At 37.9% G+C, this 18568-nt stretch overlaps 2 protein-coding genes and 1 long non-coding RNA gene across 3 annotated transcripts; 2 read left to right on the top strand and 1 right to left on the bottom strand.

Annotated features, from left to right (window-relative positions):
• The first annotated feature begins 1572 nt into the window (after positions 1–1572).
• On the top strand, positions 1573–12123 carry LOC110911385 (probable serine/threonine-protein kinase PBL3). Its single transcript, XM_022155992.2, has 4 exons — positions 1573–1817; positions 2336–2471; positions 3034–3170; positions 11514–12123. Exons 1-4 carry the CDS (start codon positions 1632–1634, stop codon positions 12054–12056), a joined length of 1002 nt encoding a protein of 333 aa, XP_022011684.1. The 5' UTR covers positions 1573–1631; the 3' UTR covers positions 12057–12123.
• On the top strand, positions 8096–9311 carry LOC110911386. Its single transcript, XR_002576935.2, has 2 exons — positions 8096–8171; positions 8980–9311. It is a non-coding gene; the product is annotated as an uncharacterized LOC110911386 (long non-coding RNA).
• Positions 12124–15324: 3201 nt separating the features above from the next.
• On the bottom strand, positions 15325–15723 carry LOC110913592. Its single transcript, XM_022158415.1, has one exon. The coding sequence runs from the start codon at positions 15721–15723 to the stop codon at positions 15325–15327; it is 399 nt and encodes a 132-aa protein (XP_022014107.1).
• Between the last annotated feature and the right edge of the window lie 2845 nt (positions 15724–18568).

The raw sequence follows: 18568 nt of genomic DNA on the forward strand, positions 1-18568 counted from the left end.
TGTCCGAGTTTTGCTTGTGTGGTCCGACCTTTATGATGTGTTGTGTTGATGTCCGAGTTTTGACACAAGACATGGGGTCCGAGTTTCATGAGAAACCCCCATGTCCGACCTTTGAACCCCCACCCCCTTTGGTCCGAATTTTGAACCCCAAACCCCCTCACATGGTCCGACTTTTAATCCCCATGTGCTAGTCCGACTTTTAAACAGGGGAAACCCCCCCCCCCCAACACTTGTCCGAGCTTTTAAGAAGGGCAAGGCCCTGTCTATTTTGTGTATGATTAATATGAGGCCATGTATTGTATGTTAATTTATGATTGGATCTGTTAGATGTGTATGCTACTGTGTTTAGCCACAAACTCTGATTTAAGCTTGATAACGATGTTAATAGGTTAAGTATGTTAACGTTGGCAATTAGGTTAAATATCCACGATAGATTAAACAGTGAAAATCAAAGACGTGACGCATGAATTATGTGAATACGATTAACTGTTTACGTGATGTATGATTCTATATAATCGCATGATACTGAATGCAACTGTATGATCCCGTATGTATGAACATTCGATGTGATATCAGACTGTACACAATAAGCACACAAAACACAGTTGCTTGATTACCAATGACTCGCAAACCCTAATTGGATACAAACACTTATATCGTATCATGTGCAATATATCCTAGGTCGTGTGTAACGGACTTAGACATTTGATAAACCCTAGAGCATAGCATACCGAGCAAACCAAGGTGAGTTCACACTCTTACTAAGGCATGGGATTCCCGGGGAATAGGGAATGGGTTGAATGATGGAATTGAACAATTACGCGTACACATACGGTTACTAGACTATCTACCATGGTCCTCGGGTTAAGCAGGACACTTACGTAAAACCTACGTAAACAGGAATATGCTACTGTCTTCCGGAGTCAGGAAGGACACTTACGTAAAACCTACGTAAACAATAACATGCTACTGTCTTCCGGAGTCAGGAAGGACACTTACGTAAAACCTACGTAAACCCCACGCGTACCACTGTCCTCGGGTACAGAAGGACACTTACGTAAAACCTACGTAAAGCTTGTACGTACTACTGTTCTCGGTTGTGAAGAACACTTATGGTTACCAATAGTCTAGTGGATATACAACATGGGAAGCCCCCACCAATAGAACGTACTATCGGCCCAGTAGAGCCACATGTTACAAACGAACTTACTGTTACGCATTTACTTTCTGTGAACTCGCTCAACTAGTTGTTGATCCTCTGTTACATGCCTTGCAGGTCGTTAGATACATGGAGCTTGCACAGGGAGGAGCAGGTCGTTGTGGAGCATGGATTATGAATGCTTAATTAAACACTTATGAGAGTTCATATATTCTTATTATGTTGGGTTTATTTACATGCTTCCGCTACTTAAACAAAGTTTGGTTTTGAACATCAATCATGTCGTGATGAATTACATTATCTACTTTTATTATTAAATGCTGTGTTCGATATGATTGGTGGCTTGATCCTGGTCGGTCACGCTCTCAAGCGGTGGTATTCCGCAGGTGGATTTTGGGGGTGTGACAGCGTTAGTACACCACGATCCGAAGGAGAGGTATTATCATCTTCAAACTTGAAGCCCTTCTCCTTCATGGAGTTAATGAACGCCACGCGAAACTTTAGACCCGACAGTCTGCTAGGAGAAGGAGGGTTCGGGTACGTTTTCAAAGGATGGATTGATGAACTCACTCGTTTGGCTACGAAGCCCGGGTCTGGAATGGCGATTGCTGTCAAAAAGCTTAAACCGGAAGGTTTTCAAGGCCACAAAGAATGGCTGGTATGCATCTTTTCATTTTGTTATCACCTAAACTCATTTGCCAAATGTTGGGCTTCTAAATGGGTCGTATTCGTGGGTTGTTGGGTCAAACTTGACACTAACCTGAAAATTTTACACGAACCTGAACACACACGAGTAATCAATGGTTGACTTGAACATGACCCGTTTAGCTTGAATTTTTCTTTTCACGTATTAATACTCTATATTTTTTAATTTACTTGTTATTTTTAAACGTTTTGATTTTGGCATAGATATATCCAAATAGTTTAGTTTTTTACAAAAACACATTTTAAAATAAATAAATAAATAAACTGGTTAAATGGGTCACCCTGCGAACCTGTCGGGTTGACACAAACACGACCCCTTTAGCTAAACGTGTTAGTAGGTGGACTTAAACACTGACCCGGATCTTTTTAGACTAAACCTAAACCCACGAATTTCGTGTTTGGTTCGTGTCGTGTCTAAAGTCACACCCTTACCAAAATGTTTGATGAATGCTGATGGTTCGTTGTTTGCAGACAGAAGTAACTTACCTTAGTCAGCTGCATCATCCGAATCTGGTGAAACTTATTGGCTACTGTTCAGAGGGTCATAACCGGCTTTTGGTTTATGAGTACATGCCTAAAGGAAGCTTGGAGAATCATCTTTTTAGAAGTAAGTTTTCATGCTTTTATATCTTCTTATATATTTTTATTATTTAACTAGGTGTGTAAATAACTGAACGTTCAGTGAACCGTTCTCTGGGAAGTTCATTCATGAACATAATTTTTTGTTCCTTCAGTTAAACAAACTAACATGAACACATGGCTCTAGTTGTTTACGTTCTTGAACGTTTGTTTGTGTTAGTACACTTATGTTCGTTTACGTATTTTTTTGAATTTGTTTGTTAGTAATAAGTAATACCAATTGCCTATTTTTTTTTGAAATAGTTGTTTACTTTTCATTTGTGTTCATCTATATTTTTGTGTCCGTTTATACTCTTTGTGTTGGTTTGTGTATGCTCGTTTAAACATAAATGAACGAACATAGCACGTTCATTTCCTTAACGAATGGACACAAACAAGAAATTCCGTTCATTTAAGTGTTCCTATTCGTACGTTTGTTCGGTTAAAGTTAAACGGACGAACACAAACAAGCCTCCACCCGTGTGGGTTCAATTCGTTTACAGGCTTAGTTTTATTTCAAATCATTAACGTTATTTTTTTTAAATTTACAGAGGGTCCTCAACCACTTCCATGGGCGACAAGACTCAAAGTGGCAATAGGTGCTGCAAGAGGCCTAGCTTTCCTTCATGATGCTAAAGACCAAATTATATATCGCGATTTCAAGGCTTCGAACATCCTTCTTGATGCGGTAAGTATGAGAATTTGAGAATAGTTAAATGTGTGTATTGGTTTCTGTGACTATTACAACAATTTACAACAAATATATATAAAGGAAAATACATCTATACATTTAATACATAGTAGGGAATTGTGGAAATAAAAAGAGTAGTAATGTTGACTGCATGATTTGCTCCTTGAGATTGGGTAACTTATTGACTGCATGATTTGCTCTTTGAGATTGGGTAACAGCTTGACTATATTAATTATGATCTACATTCCTTATACGCCCACGCAAGATGGAGGATCCGTCGGATACGCCAATCTTGGATCTATTACGAAGAAATGGTGCTCTCGTTAGTGGTTTAGTGAGCATATCCACTAATTGATCTTGAGAGCTAACATGAAGCACCCGTAGCTGCCCGGCCGCAATTTGTTTTCTAACAAAGTGATAATCAAGTGCTACATGTTTCATCCGCGAATGATATACTGGATTGGCGCAAAGATAGGTAGCACCGGAGTTGTCACAAAACAAGGTTGGAGTTGCCTTTGTAGTAAGACCGAGTTCATGCAATAAATTCTTAGTCCATGTGATTTCCGCTGCGGCGTTGGCTAGAGCTTTATATTCAGATTTGGTTGAGGAGCGTGAAACTGACTTTTGACGAGTAGACTTCCACGAAATAATATTAGTGCCTAGGTAAAGCATGTAGGCAGTAGTAGACCAACCAGCATCATGTACACCGCCCCAATCCGAATCTGAGAAAGCCGAGAGATCGAGCGAGGAATTTCGGTTTAGGAAGAGACCATGATGAATTGTGCCTTTAAGATAACGCAGAACACGTTTTAGAGCTTGCCAATGTGTTTGACGTGGGTGATGCATAAATCTGGAGAGTTTGTTAATGGCAAAGGAAATATCTGGGCGAGTGAATGCTAGATATTGAAGTGATCCTACGAGTTTTCGATATGGTGTTTCATCGACCGTAGGGGAAGAGTCAGATTCAGTGGCACTGAGTGGGGTAGCAACATCTTTTGATGCAAAATATCTTGGATGTAGCGATGTTGTGATAGAAAGAGACCATTTGGGGTGGGAATCACTTCAACACCAAGAAAATGATGAAGCATGCCAAGATCCTTGATAGAGAATTTGCGGCTTAGAGCCTCGATAAAGTGATCAAGGAACTTTGAGTTGTTGCCCGTAAGAACGATATCATCAACATAAACCATGAAGTAGCAGGTGATATCTTGATGTTTGTAGGTAAAAAGAGAGGCATCGGCGAGGGATTTTCGAAATCCAAAGTGAAGCAGAAAGTTTGCAATCATGTAGACATCTTCATGGAGTGTGCCATGAAGGAAAGCATTATTAACATCTAATTGACGCAGTGGCCAATTTTTGGTGAGTGCGATGGAGAGGATGGTTCGAATGGTATTGGTTTGGTGACGGGACTAAAGGTATCGAAGTAGTCCTTACCATGTTGTTCATGTTGTTGGAGGAACCCTTTTGCAACAAGGCGGGCTTTGTATTTTTCAATGGAGCCATCTGGATTGCGTTTAATTCTAAAGACCCATTTGCACCCAATGGGTTTATCAGGTGTAGCAGGAACAAGTTCCCATGTTTGGTTTTGAAGCAATGCATTGAACTCGGAGTCCATAGCAGCACGCCAGTGGGGGTCTTTAGATGCTTGGTTGTGAGTAGTGGGTTCAAGAGTGGGTGGGAGAGGGTGGAGAGTAGTGTTGTTAGTATGATGAGAATTGTAATATTTTGGATTCGGTTTACGAATTCTTTGTGGCTGAGAGGGAGCAGGAGAAGAAGAATTGGTTTCGGTTGTGGAAGTAGCGGCTGTAGAGGGTGATGGTTGGCTATCAGCTGGGTTTTGATTGTAATCGGCCGGAGTAGGATTGGATAAAGATTGGATGTCGGCATTTGGTAAGGAATTAGCTGGGATGGAATTTGATGAAGATTGGGTGTCGGCATGAAGGGGAGGAGAGTCGGGTGGTGATGTGGTAGTATGGGAATTGGAAGTGGAGTTCGATGTGAGAGAATTTGAAATTGGTTGGCTGAAAGGCGACACGGGATTAGGAGGATTAGTGGTAGTGTGTGAAGGGTTGGTTATTGGATTAGAGAAGTGCATGGAAGGGGAAGTGGTATTAGGAGGAGTCGTTGAGTTGTTATAAACAGTGTGAATGGAGGTGGTAGGAGTGGGTAGAGGAGTTGGATCATTAGCTTGAGTTTTAAATGGGAACATATGATCAACAAATTCAACATGACGAGAGTGGTATAAATGTTGAGAAGATGGGTCATAGCACTTATAGGCGGATTTGGAGGATGAGTAACCAAGAAAAATACATTTGGAGGAACGATTGTGAAGTTTCGATTTGGCATAAGGACGGAGCCATGGAAAACACAAACAACCGAAGGGTTTGAGTTTTGTGTAGGTAGGTGATGTTTTGTGTAATTTTTCAAAGGGCGATAAAAAATTTAGAATTTTGGTTGGAAGACGATTGATAAGGTGGACCGCGGTTTGAAATGCATGAGACAAAACGTGAGAGGTAGATTAGCATGTGAAAGGAGTGATAGACCGGTTTCAACAATATGTCGATGTCGGCGTTCTGCGACTCCATTTTGTTCCGGGGTGTGGGGAGGGGTAGTGAAGTGAGAAATGCCATTTCGTTGAAAATAAGAAGCAAGTCCTATATATTCGCCTCCATTATCCGAAAAAATTGACACTAGTGGTGTACGGAAAAAATTTTCAACCAGTGTTTTAAATTGTGGAAACAATATAGAAACGTCTGATTTCTTTTTAATTGGGTAAAGCCAATTGTACTTAGAGTAAAAATCAACAAAAAGTACATAGTAGGAATAACCATCATTTGAAGTTTGAACCGGTCCCCAAACATCCGTATAAACAAGTTCAAGAGGTTTGGATGCAATAAAAGAGTTTTCACCGAAAGGTAATTTATGACTTTTATTCAACGAACATGCATCACAATGAAAAGAACTAGCGGACGTATTATTGTAAACAAGTCCTAATTTATTTAGAAGACGCTTTAGAACTTGAATGGATGGGTGTCCAAATATGTGATGCCACGAAAGGAGAGAGGTAGGTGTCTTGATGCTTGAATGAACTTGTATAGGAGGATGTGGAGGATTGGATGTTGCATAGTAGACATCCACTACTAGAAAATTGGGCAATTGTGACCAAAATTTGCTACCAAAAAAAATGGTAGCAAATTTAGCCACCGATTTGCCACGGAAATGAGAATAAGTGTATTTATCATGATATGGTAGCAAAGTGGTTGCAGTTTTTGCCACCTTTTTATTTTCGGTGGCAATTTGTGGGAAAAATACGCAAAAACGTGAAAAATAAAAATGTATTTGTTAATTGTGACCATATTATCGGTGACAAATGAAAATTCAAATGGACAAGTTATTTTTTTATTGAATCTGTGCACTCTCCAAAAGTTAAATAATTAGGGTTCCAACCAATAACTCCCCACCCAAAATTTTATTCCCTGATTCTCACCCGCTCCCCTAGGTATAGCCATTCAAAGAACTCTTCTCCTATATGTTTGATCTGATCGAAGAACTCTACAGAATTCGAACATCAAATCGGCCATTTTAGAGTTCATTTGAAGCCACAACAACTGTTGATTTTCACTATTCAATCTATATTCAGGTCAGATACACAACATCGAACCCTAATTGATTCAGTTTTCGTCATAAATTAGTCATCTTTGTGTACCAATTTGTGAGAATTTTATACTCTAAATTGTTCCAAAATGATTGGATCAAGATACAGTGATGATGATGAAGATGATGTATTTTACTATTGATATTCCTCTGCACCACCACAACAACCTTCATCATCATCATCTGCAGACAAAACCCTAACAAAATCCTCTTCGAATCGGAACCGAAGTGGCGGTTTAGCCCCATCGAAATCAGGTTCAAGTATTAAAATTAACCGCACATTTTAAAACAAAGCTTCTAACAACTAATTACATCAACAATGGAAATAGTTGTATTAAGTTATGAATTATGATGTTATTGGTGTCTATGAATAAGCAATTTTGCATAGGTGAATTTTCTGTTTTTGTTGGAGTTTCATGAGATTCTTTGTGGGGAGAAAGTTAATGAGATAATATACTTCTGTGAATTCCATGTGACCTGGGGAGACTTGGGAGAGAGATAGTCGAGTTGAGTATTCATTGCAAAGTGACCCTGCATTTATAGTTTGAGCTGCATGGTTGTCTGTCCACGATGTCTTATGTTTATTAAATTTTTATTAACATTTTTAGGCAAGTATGTAAGTGTCACACCAAATATCAATTTACATGGTAGGGGATTTTCCAGGAAAAACAGTTAATTAACTTTTTAATTTATCATATTACTGAAAATACATAAAATGGAGATCAGTGACTGCAAGTAGATGTTGCAAAGTGAAGGGTTCTGGTGGGTCAGGTAATGGATAATACTAGTGTTTAATTTGGGCCGAGAGGGTCAATGTAAGTATAACCCAGAACATTGTGTACAAAGGATGTGATTATTTTTACATAATTATCTAGTGTGTTAGGTATGATTACAGTTACGTTTCTTAATGATATAATTTTTTGGTTAAGGAAGACTTAGGAGGTTTCATGCATGAAAGATACGCATTGGGCAACTTTTGATTCATCTGATGCTTCCATATGTTTCATTTAGGGGTGCAAACGAGTCGAGCCGAGCCTGAGCCCGACCAGGCTCGAGCTCGATTAACTTATGAGAGCTCGGGCTCGAGCTCGGCTTGATTCGAGCTTTGTTTTCAAAGCTCGAGGCTCGAGCTCGGCTCGTTGGTATTTTCTCAAGCTCGAGCTGGGCTCGTTTATTATCTATTAATTAATATATTAAATAAAAATAATATAAATAATAGACTTTTTAGGCTCACGAGCTCGATAAGTGAAGCTCGGGCTCGAGCTCGATAAATGAACCCAGGAGGGTAATCAATTCTACAAAGAAATGTTGGAGAATGGTGTCAATAAGCTAGGTGACAAGCAGGTATGTGTAGTAGAGGCTTATGTTATATGTAATGTGTTGACTACTTTTGGCTATTTATCTAATAGTTGTACCTTCTTGTTTGGAGGTGAATCTTTGTTCTTTATTCATATTTATTGTTAATTTGTATTTTAAAGCATACTAAAAACATATGAAATTTGTTTATGTTTTTTAAAGTTTTGAAATTGTGGGAAGCGGGTTTAGGGGTGTTGATGGTTATGGATCAATTCAGATGGTTATGGATCAATTCACTTTTATAATTGCTCTATAATATCTGAGTTTTAGAAAATTTTTGGTTTCAAGAATGAGCTGCAGAGGAAGTCAACGAGGATACAGGGTTTAGATATTCTTGCAAGTATGAATGCACTTTTTCCAATTGCTCAACTTTGTTTTCTTGAAAGATTTAAGTTATTTAGTAAGGACATCATAATTGAATATGATATTAGTCGGGACACTCGCCGCAACGCGTGGGCTTTCCCACTAGTTTGCTTATAATAAAAGTGTGGTATATGGTATAAACCATATCGTTATCTGCCAAAGATTTAAACTCATGAAATTACCTTCTATTCAGCATGCTTTGCCATCATCTTTAAATAGCCAACTTACATGACTCATACGTAATTATATATGTGTTCGTCAGTAATCTTTGCATGACTGGAACTATGATTCTGATGTGTTCGTTAGTAATCTTTGCTTCTAGCACTTGAGTTGTAGCTTACAATTGGATATTGTTATCTTTGCAACCAACTTGACCCGTTATTAGTTTTTGTTAATTCTGAATTCTTGATTTAATTCATTGGTTGTTTTGTAGATTGAAAAGTTGAACTTAGTTATCAAGGAGCTCGTTAAGGAAAATGATGAAGAAAAAGAAAGGCGAAATGGAATTATTGCTGGGTTGTTGGCTGAAAAGAAAAAAGATAAGGTGGATAAAGATGCTATGCTCGATACGATGCCACAAATTGAAGCTATGTTAACAAGTACAATTTGAAGATAGACTACAAATACTTGGTTTTGAATGTTTTGATGTTTATCATATAAGGATTTTTTTAGTTATTTCATGTTTTAGCTGATATTTCTATTAGAATGTTTTATATGCTTTTGATACACATATGTTTTATATAATTTTGGGTTTTCGTGATCTTATTAGACTTTTTATATAATTTTGTAATTTTATTGATTATGTAATTTTTATGAAAAAAGCAGGGAAAAATGAAAAATCAAGCTAAATAAAAAACCAATATTCAAGCAATCACAAAATGGTAGCAAACCCACAGGTTTTCAATGAAAATGGTGTTTAATGGTGGCAAATCGATAGCAAACATGGTGGTTAAATGGTGGCAAATCGGTAGCAAACATGGTGGTTAAATGGTGGCAAATCGGTAGCAAACAAGGTGGACCGTAGCAAACTTTTCAAGGAAAATGGTGGTTAAATGGTGGCAAATCGGTACCAAACATGGTGGTTAAATGGTGGCAAATCGGTAGCAAATAAGGTGGACCGTAGCAAATAAGAAGCGGTGGCAAATAATTTTGACCAATTTTGTGGTGGCAAAAATAAGGTAGCAAAATATAAAAATGGTGGCTATTTGGTGGCAGTAGGGCAATTGACACGGGTGTTTTTGTCACCGCATTTTCGGTGGCGAAATGGTGACAACAGGGACTCCCCGCATTAGGTGCGCCCCCGTGCGAAGATCCTTAACCAAAAAATGAAATGGAAAGAATTCAACAGAAACTTGGTTAGTTTTGCAAAGTTTAGCAACCGAAATAAGACGATTACGTAGTTTTGGAACGAGCAGTACATTTTGAAGTAGTAAAGAACGAGATGATGTAGGAATAGAAGAGTGACCAATGTGAGAAATGGAAAGGGTATTACCGTTACCTAGGACGATCTCATCGGGCCCCCCGTATTCGGAGAGGTTGTGCATGAAGGCTTGGTTGGGTGCGGCATGATCGGTGGCGCCGGTATCAAACGTTAGTGAGGATGAGGAGCTTGCCATAGATGAGTTTACTTGAGGATTTGAAGATGATGCCGATGCAATGGTGATATTGTTGTTCTGTAAAAAACGTGCTAACTTCCTGCACTCTTTAGTATCATGACCGGGAATATTGCAATATTGACAAAAAAACGAGTTACGGTTACCGCGCGAAAAGTTGTTTGGTCCACCGGTTTGTCCTTGGGCCTTGTTGTACCTTGATCCATAGTTATTGGGCCTGTTAGAAACTCTGGCTTCATTACCAGACCTGAAAGAGTGCCGCCCTCCTTGCCTCTGTGTTTGATTCACGGTAGAAATGGCAGGAGTTGGGTGGGAGGAAAACAAGGTCCTTTCATGATCTACTAACTTGTCGTACATATCAGTAAAAGTCATTGGTGTGTCTCGCATCTTGGTGGCAGCAGTGATGTGTTTATAGTCATCTCCTAGGTGGGCAATGCTGTGAACAATTAAGTCTTCGTCTTTGATGGGGCTCTGAGCAAAGGCCAATTCGTCTGCAATTGCTTTCATCTCGTTAAGGAACTGAGCAATCGGTTTGTCACCTTTGCTGTGGGTGGCGAGTTGTGTTTTTAGGGAGATTACCCGTGACCTGGATGTACTGGCGTAGGTTTCAGTGAGCCGCTTAAAGAATTCATGAGAGGTAGCGGCGGAGGAGACAATCGCCTGGACAAGATCGGAGCAGCTGCCAAGAAGGGCTCTGAGAAGTATCTGGTCTTGCCGGTGCCAGAGACGGTAGGCTGGATTTGTTTTGCTGTCTAATTCTTTCGGTGGTGATGAGGTGAGTCTGTCAACAAACTGATCGAGGTCAAGTCCAACCAGTGTGGACATAACCTGTTTACGCCATGTCGGGAAGTTGCTTCCGGTGAGTTTAATCGGAAAATTTGTGGCTGTGGATAGGGGGATGACTGTGTTGGATGTTGTCATTAGAGCAGGTTTCGAAAAAAAAAGAGGAAAAAAATGATGACAGGATCGAAATTCTCAGAGGAGAGTGTGAGCTCTTGATACCATATGAGAATTTGAGAATAGTTAAATTTGTGTATTGGTTTCTGTGACTATTACAACAATTTACAGCAAATATATATAAAGGAAAATACATCTATACATTTAATACATAGGAGGGAATTGTGGAAATAAAAAGAGTAGTAATGTTGACTGCATGATTTGCTCCTTGAGATTGGGTAACGTATTGACTGCATGATTTGCTCTTTGAGATTGGGTAACAGCTTGACTATATTAATTATGATCTACATTCCTTATAGTAAGCTTATTAAAAAAAGCTCACTTTTGTTAAACAAGTTGCTTGATTACTGTGACTTGTGAAGTCCTAAATTCTAGTTATAATGCTTTCTTGATACAGGACTTTAACGCAAAACTAACCGATTTTGGATTAGCTAAAGCAGGGCCGACAGGTGATAAGACTCACGTGTCGACTCAAGTGATGGGTACACACGGGTACGCGGCCCCAGAATACGTTGCCACAGGTCGGTTAACAGCAAAGAGTGACGTACACAGCTTTGGGGTTGTTTTACTAGAACTACTATCAGGTCGCCGTGCAGTAGATAAAGGAAAAGTTGGTGTCGAGCAAGATCTTGTCGATTGGACAAAACCGTATCTAGGAGATAAACGAAAGTTGTTTAGGATCATGGATACTAGATTGGAAGGACAGTACCCTCAAAAGGGTGCCTACACTGCAGCGACACTTGCTTCACAATGTCTTAACAAAGAACCGAAAGCCAGACCGCGAATGTCTGAAATTTTAGCCAGTCTAGAAGAGCTTCAAGACGCTAAAAATGCTTCAAAAGATCACCGAACATTGTCTAGTCCAGTTCCTAGATCACCGGTGGGTCATCATCGTCAACGACGTTCAACACCCACGGCATCTCCGTTACCGACGCCGTGACAAAGTACCAGTCAAGTTAGATGATAAACAAACAAACATAAGTTTTACATGAGTTTTGTTGTTTGTATGTATGTATGTATGTATGTATGTATGTATGTATGTATGTATGTATATGATGGTGTTTTAGTATCTCCCACTTGTATTGTATTAGAATCTTATATTGTCACTATATTAGTCAAGTAACAAGCATTGGCATTTATTTTTAAATGTTTTTGTAGTCTTTGAAGTAGCTAGTATTGGCATCTTAGATGATATCCCATTTATGGACCCCTAGATCTTAAATTCATTGGGGTTTTAATGTGCCGTATTCACGGATTCGAGCCGGCTCGAGCTCGAATTTCAAATCGAGCTGAGATTTGAGTCTCGAGCTCGACTCGATTAGAATTCGAGCTAGCTTGGCTCGGCTCGATCTAGCTCGAACTAACAAAAAAACCGTAAAATTTACTACTTAAAAAGCCCTTAAAAATGAATTTCTTCATAGACTAAGGGCCATAACTGTCATTTAATTTAAATATATTCGCTAAATATGCAAGTATAAATAGTTAATTCACTTTGTACATTGTCTTTACCTTCTTTTATAGGGGAAATACTCCCTTAGTTTTGGTTTTCTAAGCGATGTGGGACCAAAAAATGAAGGATATAAACCTTATCGAGCCAGCTCACGAGCTCACGAGCCGAGCCAGACCAAGCTCGAGCTCGGCTCGTTTACAAACCGAGCCGAGGCTCGTTAACAACCGCGCCAATTTCGAGCCGAGCTTTCTTCGAGTTTTTTTCGAGCGAGCTGCGAACCACGGGTTTTTTGAACACCCCTAGGCCCAACTTGAAAATTGTGTTAAGAGGTATGAAGCGGAATACAACACAAATTGCATAAATATCATAGCTATTACCATACTATAAATTAATAACATTGTTATACTATATAGTGTTGTAATCCACGCATAGGGAGTTTTTCAAAAAAAAAAAAAATAATAATAATAATTGACTTTTTACTTTAAACCCAAAGGTTTTCATCTTTTCTATTTTAACCCCTTTGATTATTTTACATTTGACCCAAATCTTTTACTTTTTGCAATTTAACCCCAATTTTTTTTTGTTAACCATGGGTCACCATACTTTTCATATTTCCCAAATTTTTCGTTTTACGTTTCCTTTTAAATTTTGCGAGTTAACACGTCACAACATACGTGTGAGGTTCAACGTTTTTTCGTCTATTTTTCCCGTTTGACAGACCCATCGCAACGCGTCTATTTTTCCCAGTTTGATAGATTCGTAGCAACGTGCGAGTCGTAGATCGACTTAGTTATTTTTTTCTACGTTTTTACGTTTCGGTCTAATTTCTTCGCATTAACACGCCGCAACGAGCGTGCGTGGTTCAACATTTTTACGTCTGCTTTTTGTTCGGTGTTTTCTTTCTTTTTATTTATTTTATTTTTACGAGTTTTTCTGATGTTGGTGGTCGTTGGTAGTGGTGTGGCATTGGTGCTACTTGGCACGGTTTTACGAACGTTTTAAACATATTAATTTTTTTACTAATAGTTTGTTTCGAATTTACCCTATACTTCCTTTACTTAAAAAACAAATTATTTACGTGCATATTTTTATGTACGTGTCTGCATAAATTTGATTTCCTCTACGTTTTGACGTAAATATTTTCCGGAAACGAGTTAACTCAAATATTATACATTTTCTTTTAAAAAATCATTTTTACGTGCATATTTTTATGTACATTTTGGTATAAATTAGAGTTAGTCAACGATTCGACGTAAACTTTTTTGGGAAACGAGTCAGGTCAATATGTTTTCGTCCTTATTTTATGGATGTTTCCTTTTTTTCCAAAAGCTCTAATTAGTCGCTTTTAATTACACGTGTCAGCTTTTTCTTTTATACCCGTTACATTTTCTATGTATGAGTCGGGTCACATACATGTGTTAGTTTTTTCTTTTATACCCGTTACGTTTTCTATGTACGAGTCGGGTCACATATAATATGTTATGATTGTACGTTATAAACTCGATTTACTTTACGTTTTGATACAATCGTAATGCTTATATAGGTTATATTGAGTTCAATTGAATACGTCGAAATCCGTGTTTTCATAGGATTAACGCATCGCATAACGATTGAACTAACCGATTCGATGTTTGTGATGTACCCGCGCCGCAACGCGCACGGGTCTTGTTACTATTTATTGTTAAATAATAGCTTTTAGTATAATGATATACTAGCTTACAACCCCGTGTATTACACGGGTTGAATGACGAAAAATGTAAATTATAAAGTTGTATATAATCCTTATTAATGAAATGACTTATTTAGATAAATTAGTAAAACAAAAGAACAATTATATTTTCGTTAATTGTACATGTGATTTGATACTTTATTAGTAATTATTGTTTATATCCAAATAATATATTTCATCTTAACAAATATATATGGTTAGGGTAAAATGAAAACTTGTACGAGTTGTGAGAACTTAGAGAACTCAACCTTACAAAAGGTTTTTTGAATTTTTTTACAGAGAGTGTGAATGAGCGTTTAGAGACTCGGGGCGTTAAACTTTTTGATTTTGGATTCAAGTGGTTAAAACCATTAAAACACAGGGACTCAAAAATTAATTTACTATTAATTAAATTTGAAATTATACGTTTGATCTCTAACTATATTAAATAATATTATACTTATTATATTATTTAATACATTTATATCTGTTACAGATAATTATTACTTAAATTTGAATTTATATGTTTATCTCTAACTATATTAATTAATATTATATTATATTTTGTGTAAAAAAATTAATATGTAATACTATTATTAAAAGGGAGGAGGCACCAGAGAGTGACACGTGTACAAAAAGGTTTTCATTATTATTATTATTGTTGTTGTTGTTGTTGTTGTTGTTATATAAGATACTTAAATAATATTATTCTACACCTTTTTAATGTTAATGTTAGTTTGCTAAGGGTGAAAGGAGTGGTTAGATACTTTGAATAGGTAAACTCACAAAACACCCAATCAAACAGTGTCACGTCATTTTACCTATTTTGTTTATCTATTGCTCAAAAACGTTGACGGTGGTTAGACATTTGGAATAGGTAAACTATTTTTTTATTTTTTATTTTTTAAACTAGTATATTTAATATTTAAACATCTATTTTAACATAATAAATGTAGAATAAATTAAAAATAACATTACATTAAATTAAAAACAACAAAAATTACAGTAAATTAAAAAAATTAAAATTACATTAAATTGAAATAAATTAAACTAGTCTTCGTCGGAATCGACCAACAGGTGAGGTAAATCTTGACTTGCGAGATGATTCACGAGATCGTGTTTTAGTCTCCAATGCGTGTCTTCATCCATCAGCTCGTCCAACAGCGTATCGTCTAGAGCGGGCTCGACCGGAGGATCCCGAATGTGTACCGGTGCTATTGCGTTTCCGTCGTCTTTTAAAATCATGTTGTGTAAAATAATACACATGTACACAACATTCCTATTTTTTCTAATGCTTCTTGCTCGCATCGGCCGACTCAATACACCCCATTTCGACTTCAAAACACAAAAAGCCCGTTCGACGTCTTTTCTTGCCGCCTCGTGTTGCCTCTTGAACTTCTTTTCGTCTCTTCGTGAGGGTATGAGATCGATTTCACAAACACGGACCATGTAGGGTAGATTCCATCCACGGGCAAATAACCACGTTTGTATAAATGATTGTTAACGTAAAATGGACATTTAGGCGCGGTTCCATTTCGCTCCTTTAAAAATAATGGAGATTGTTGTAGTACATTGATATCGTTTTGTGAACCTGGTGGACCGCAAAAAGCATGGCAAAGCCATAAATCTTGAGATGGAACCGCTTCGAGCATAACAGTCGGGTATCGGTGATCTCCTCGCATATACTGGCCTCGATACTCTGTGGGACACATTCGCCAAACGAAATGGGTGCAATCAAGGCTACCGAACATACCTGGAAGGTGATGTTTTTCCTCATGAGCTTCGTATAAAAGTGCCATGTCGTGGCTTGTCGGTGTACGTAAGAACTCCGGAGCGTATATTTCCATGTCGCAAAAATATTCTAGGCACTCGCGGGAAGTTCTTTCGGCCATATGCAACTACCCGTCGTTCTCGTCTGGAGTGCTACCAGTTGCGAGCTGTTTAATAGCCGATGTAACCTTTAGCAACGGCGTAAAGCCCTTCATAAACCTCGCGCATCGAAGGCCTCTTGAAACCACGAGTCGTTCGCTTCCACGTCACTCACAATTTTTGGAAACAAACGTTTCGACATACGGAACCTATGCCGAAAAATATCTTCGTTGTATTTCGGATCTTCGACAAAATAATCCGCCATGAGTATCTCACGCCCCACCTCACGTTGACGTTCAATATATCTCCTTCGGTTTGATGTGCCTGTGTCTTGAAGTTCGGCTTCTTCGATGAGATTTTGGAAAAAAAGGATGCTACTATCGGATGATTCGTCGCTACTATCGGGTGGAAAAAACAACGGGAGTTCATCTGCCATTTTGTTTTGGAATGATTGGGTAAATGTTTGGTATTTTTGGTTTGGTTTGGGTACGAATTTAAACGTGTTTGGATATGAATTATGTTTGGTATATATAGTTAAATTTTAATTTTTTTTTTTTTTTTTTTTTTTGTTTTGAACGGCTATATAGCTGTTGAATGTCTCCAATAGTCACATCTTTAACATTTGTCGATCGGTATAGCTTCACTGAACCATCAAACATATCGAGCGGTAAAGGGGGTTGGCGGCGGTGTTACCGCTCGGTAAAGGAGTTTACCGCCCCTCTTTACCGCCCACTCCGTTCACCCTAAGATTAATTTCTTTGTTTCATTTATTATTTTAAAACTTTTATTTTTACAATAAACACTTTAACCCATTGAATATTTTACTATTTACAATTTAACCTGTAATGTTATTATTATTCAATAGGTAAAGATAATCCGTTTCCATTTTTATTCTTATTCATAACATACACACATACCTACTTATAATTGCACCATCCAAGTACTAACACCGATGACAACTAACTAAATATATAACACAGCATACGTATTTGTGCGTCCTTAGCTAGTCTAAAGTCTAAACCATAAAATGAAGATAATCCACCTTATTGCCCGCCCGTACAAGTTAACTACATACTACTATAGCATGTTGAATGGATGTAGCTTTGTGACTTTGTCACAAAATTCTTAGTTTTTCAATCCCCATGTTCCAAAGCTGCATCCAACATGATCTTGAGTGTCAATGTTCTATCGTTGTCGCATCACTACCATCGACGATTAAAAAGCAGAGCCGTCCCTATAGGCTTCTAAATCTAGGCAACGGCCTAGGGCCTCCAAAAAATAGGGCCTCCAAATATTTTAAAAATCTTTATATAGCATGTGTATTATGCATTAAACCCAAATAAATAACCGATTTTTAAATAAAAGAGCTTAATTCCAACTCCAACCAATTTGCAATTCGTATTTAATTTAGGTCGCCATCTTTATTTTCACTAACTCTAACATCGCACTTGCCCATTTTGCTCAATTGTGTTGTCGATTGAGGAAAAATTAGACGTGAAATTAATGGTGTCGCAAGGATAATCTAGGTTGTTTAACGGCTATTTTTTATAGTGATCTCTATATATTGCGATTCACTTAATCACTGTTCTCCCTAAGTTCCTAATTGATACTTTGAATCTTTGACTTTTGATATTGTGCTTGCGACTGAGACTTAGAAGGAAAAAAGCAGAACCGGCATTTTCTTTATACCCATTCAAAGGGCCTCACCTCTGTAGTTTGGTTAGGGCCTCCAAAAACGTTGGAACGGGTCTGTTAAAAAGGAAAACATATTATGTAAAAGCACGTTGACAAGAAGGCATAACATCTACCAAATTGTTGAAATTGTGAAAGTAAAGCTTTGAAGCTAAGCCATCAAAACCGTCTACTACTAAATGCTCCAGGGAGGTCCAAGTGCACAAAAAACACTATTGTTTGAAGCAAACTTCCCTTTCCTTTAACCTTATCCTATTATGACCTTTCGTCATAAGGTCCATCAGAGTTTACCTTTCTACAGTAGCTAGCTATGTTCATATTCCCACCACAATTAGCTAATAAACGTTTTTAAAAGATCCTTTAGATATCAACATCATGTGCGAAATCTGATTAAAGTTAATTCAAGTACTGTTTGAATTACCAATCAATTGGACCGGATTGATAATGGCCCTAACTATCTGCACACCCAGTTTGCCTATCTGCACACTTAGGGTTTACCTACGCAGCGTATTGGTCAATACGCAGCGTATAGGGTTAACCCTATACGCTGCGTATTGACCAATACTCAGCGTATATAAACCATGGATCTCAGTGCCTAATTACCAATCATTGCACAGAAAACAAGGTTTATATACGCTGCGTATAGCTCTCTACGCAGCGTATATAAACCATTAGACTTTTTTGGGTCATTTTGGTAGGTTTGAGGGATCATTTTTTCACAAAGTTTATATAC

The sequence above is a fragment of the Helianthus annuus genome, chromosome 15 (assembly GCF_002127325.2).
Source record: "Helianthus annuus cultivar XRQ/B chromosome 15, HanXRQr2.0-SUNRISE, whole genome shotgun sequence".
In the NCBI taxonomy this organism is placed as follows: Eukaryota; Viridiplantae; Streptophyta; class Magnoliopsida; order Asterales; family Asteraceae; genus Helianthus; species Helianthus annuus.